This window comes from Pelobates fuscus, chromosome 8 (assembly GCF_036172605.1).
Source record: "Pelobates fuscus isolate aPelFus1 chromosome 8, aPelFus1.pri, whole genome shotgun sequence".
In the NCBI taxonomy this organism is placed as follows: Eukaryota; Metazoa; Chordata; class Amphibia; order Anura; family Pelobatidae; genus Pelobates; species Pelobates fuscus.
Window position 1 is genome coordinate 49,218,478 of NC_086324.1, and position 4,073 is coordinate 49,222,550.

The following is a 4,073-nucleotide window of genomic DNA, read 5'->3' on the forward strand; positions in this document are numbered from 1 at the left end:
TAAAAATTGCATAGATCCTAATTATTGCTCTCGATTCTTTTTTTTTTTTTTTTTTAAAGTCTGGATCAGATAAATAACATGATTGAAATGGAGGAGTTTATGAAAAATGAGCAATTCTGGGTCAACGTTCTAAAATAAAAGCAGTTACCATGGGAACGGGGGGAACGTTCCATGCCCATTGCTCCACTTTTCGAACTTTTTTTTCCCACCAAGAATTATACCCTTATAGTTTTGCATAATTCCCATGATGTTAACCCTCCAATTTTAGGGAGTCAAAAAGAGTTTATGAAATATAATACATAAGCAGAAAGGTAAATATTATTTCAATTAGTCTTTTTTTTTAATGATGGGGGTTTGCAGCAATAGTACCCATATTGACTGCTGTCTTTTGTGTGTGTGAACAATACAGTACTGTAAAGCACAGTTGAACACATTAGTTTCCGTTGATTTGATCTTTCCAAAGTCAATCGTGAAAGATGGCATTAAGCTGGGCACTCATAACTCTTTCATGGTGGGAATGGTTGTCATATGGCATAATACTGTCTATAGGGATTTCGCAGCGTGGACCAGCATTAGAAAAAAGTGACCCATGGCCCTGGGCTGCTGCAATGCTTGCTGCAGGATAGTGCATTGAGAAGGCATAGTTTTTTTCAAATTCTGAGGAAGGCTCATGCTTGAAGGAAAAGTTCCCATTTACACTCAGGGGAGGACTCAGGGGCCCATCAAAGGAAGGGCTGGTGCAGTCAGTGACAGTGCTCTCAAAAAAGGGCTCCAGGGCTGGACCAAAGGTGTGGGGCTTGACGTGAAAGATATGGGAGCTGTCCATGGTACCATAGGGAGGGCTAGGAAGACCAGGGGATTGGTAAGGATAAGGATGCAAAGTAAAGGAAGCACTGGCTGCTTGCATGTGGGGTGGCATATCCTGGTTCTGTTCTGGAAGAAATGTTCTGGGGTTCAGCTGGAGACACCCGGCCACTAGGTTGGTGGTGGGCTGAGATAAACCTTTGCAGAGGGTCTGCACAAAAGACACCAAGTCTGGACTTTTCCCAGACCTTAGAATTTCAGAAAGAGCCCAGATGTAATTTTTAGCCAGGCGTAAAGTTTCAATCTTGGACAACTTTTGGGTCTTGGAGTAACAGGGAACAACCTTGCGCAGGTTGTCTAGGGCAGCGTTGAGTCCATGCATCCTGTTCCTCTCTCTGGCGTTCGCCTTCATTCTCCTGACCTTAAATCGCTCCAGTCGAGCTTTGGTCATCTTCTTCTTCTTAGGTCCACGTCTTCTGGGTTTTTGGTCATCATCTTCCTCTTCATCATCTTCATCATCATCATCATCGTCATCATCATCCCCATCATCATCTTCTCCATCATCTTCATCCTTCTCATCCATGTTGTGCTTGAGGGAATCTTCGTCGTCATCCTTCATCAAACTCTCCAAATCCTCGTCCTTTCTCTCCATTTCATGTTCATCTTGAGAGTTCAGACATTCATCCACCCAACCCCTAGATCCTTGGGATTCGGTCATTATCAACCCATTATCTCGGTAGGACTTTGTCATTTTCAATTCTGCGTTTAGAATGAGAAGAGAAAGAAAATAATACACGATTAAAAAACTTACAATACAAATAAATGAGGTCCTTATCTTTGCATCTTTAAAAGTCAATTTTACTTGCAACACACTGTGATCATTTAAAGATCACTTAATGTATCCCTTTAACATATATTAAAGGGTTAATTATGGAATCATTTGTGGGAAATGGGTCTAGTCTAGCACCGATCTTTTAGCATAATGAGATCTATGTTTCAATACTGTTACATAATGTTGACGCATTAGAACTGACCGTAAATAGATTAGGGGAATGTGATTAATGTGATTGAATTTACTAAATGGAATAGACTAAGGGACCGGTGGATTTAATTTACTCCTTTAAATTGAGAAAATATTAATCTAGATTTCCCCCTCTCCTTCCCCCATTATTGATTAGAAATACTTTGATATCATCACCACCAATCCTAACAATATTAATAAAAAAAATTAACAACCGATTAAACTCAGAGAGATGGAGGTGCCTTGAACAGGGATCAGGTGCAAAATGTGTCATTAGAAGCAGTTATCCCTTTGCAGTCTTACTACATCGATTTAACTCGAGTACATCTTTCTATGGCAAACTGATATAATAACACACAACGTGGTGTATACAGAAATGATTTTAAATCCTATCTAGGTAAAGTGTGACCTGATACATTTGTTTAGCAGAAGGGAATAGCTTTTATATAATGCACCCACTGATTGTTTGTGTCTCCTGCAAATCTGATGTTCCTGTCCACCTCCTGTAACAGGTAGCATGTGCTGATCTTAATGTCATTTCTTAACCTAAATAACTGTGCCTTTCCACTAACTAATTATTAACATTCTGTAGCAATACTTTGCAGATGTAACTTATAGGCTCATAAAAAAAAAAAAAAAAGGTAATTGTCCAAAGTATTAATGTTAATTAACAAAATAATGTAAATCCAAACATAAATTAATTTATCAAGATGCTCTGTCAAAAGATATGGAGGGTGATGATTCAGTTCCAAAAGTATTTTAAAGCTTACATCCTGAAGTCTCATTTTATATATATAATATATATTAATATAGAGTTTTTAAAAAAAGATAGGTAAATAATTATTAAATGCTTTAAGCATAAATGTCAAATGTAGAAATCACAATTATCACAATTCTAAATATTCAGGTAACATGTTTTACTTATTAGATATCACTGAGTTATACTCTACTTAATAAATTCTACCTGCTAACATGTAGATTAAGAGATATTATATATATAGATCATAATATAATTTTATTTATATATTCTGAGTATATTTTTTGGAAATATATATATAATTTTTTATTGTCCAGCCATACATTGACTATGGTATGAACCCTGAGAGATACATTGAATTATTAAGGTGTTAACTTAATAAATACAGGTTGCTGCTCACATTTTATAACGTGCAGTAGATGCTCAGAGGGTTATTCTTACCTTATTGGTGCTGTATCCTTATCAGTGATAGTCTCATAACCCTCTCAGTGACAGGGAACAGAGTTTCTGTGCAATGCTGGGATTTTTTCAAAATAATTTCTGGGGGGGATGTGATGAGTGGCCAAGGTTTTATAGCGGCTCCTGTGACGCTAAAAGACAAGTGAGAGGGAGGAGGTGGCTGTCAGCAGCAGGAGGGGGGAGAGAAGGAGGAGGGGGGGGTAGTGATGGGAAGATGGAATAGCTGGCTGTCCCAGCTAGGTGGCTCACTGCGCATGCGCCGCTCGCCCTTCCACTCCTCGCCCTTAACTTTCCCCGGCACGCGCCATATGGTCACTCAAGTCAGCCAAACGGCCCGGGAACCACGTGATGAGAACATTCCACCCCCCCGTTCCATTTGTATTCAGCGCTGCTCTCCCTATTCCATCCCTTTGTGGCCATCTGTCGCCAGTTACAGATTCTGAGAACCTGATTGTACCCGCAGGATAGGGTTAACCCCTTCCTCCCCAGGCAGTAGAGGTGACAGAAGGGATGGCAGAAGGAAGGTACATGGATTGGGGAGGGGGGCTCTTACTGCCCTCCCTGATACCCTCCCTGGTGAGGTGCCCTCTGATTACAGTGCCAGGAGTGACAAAACATGGCATCTGCATGGAATTCCGACACTTAGTAACAATATGTTATCCATTCATTCTGTCTGGTAAATGTTACATTGTATATGGAGAACTGGTCACTGTGACTCAAACAATGCTACAACAGGTATTTCCATTTTTATTAATATGTACAAGAGTTAATATGGTACAGGCAGGATCAAAGTGGTTTGCAGACAAGTTTTCCAATCTCAGATTATTACTAATTTCCATTCTTAAACGGAAAATATAAAACTTACTCTGTGCCAGGAAAAACTGAACCCCAAGCTACTATGTGCCAGGGAAAACTGAAACCCAAACTACTCTGTGCGGGAAAAACTGAACCTCAAACTACTCTGTGCCGGAGAAAACTGAACCCCAAACTACTCTGTGCCAGGAAAAACTGAACCTCAAACTACTCTGTGCC

General features: G+C 39.8%; 1 protein-coding gene across 1 annotated transcript; it reads right to left on the minus strand.

Moving 5' to 3' along the window:
* Positions 1-316: 316 nt before the first annotated feature.
* On the minus strand, positions 317-3,166 carry NEUROD1 (neuronal differentiation 1). Its single transcript, XM_063428679.1, has 2 exons — positions 3,024-3,166; positions 317-1,563 (listed from the first exon to the last, which is right to left on the minus strand). Exon 2 carries the CDS (start codon positions 1,553-1,555, stop codon positions 464-466), a length of 1,092 nt encoding a protein of 363 aa, XP_063284749.1. The 5' UTR covers positions 1,556-1,563; positions 3,024-3,166; the 3' UTR covers positions 317-463.
* Positions 3,167-4,073: the final 907 nt, after the last annotated feature.

Coding starts and splice junctions, on each gene's coding strand:
- NEUROD1 (XM_063428679.1), bottom strand. CDS start 1,555: ATGACAAAGTCCTACCGAGATAATGGGTTGATAATGACCGAATCCCAA.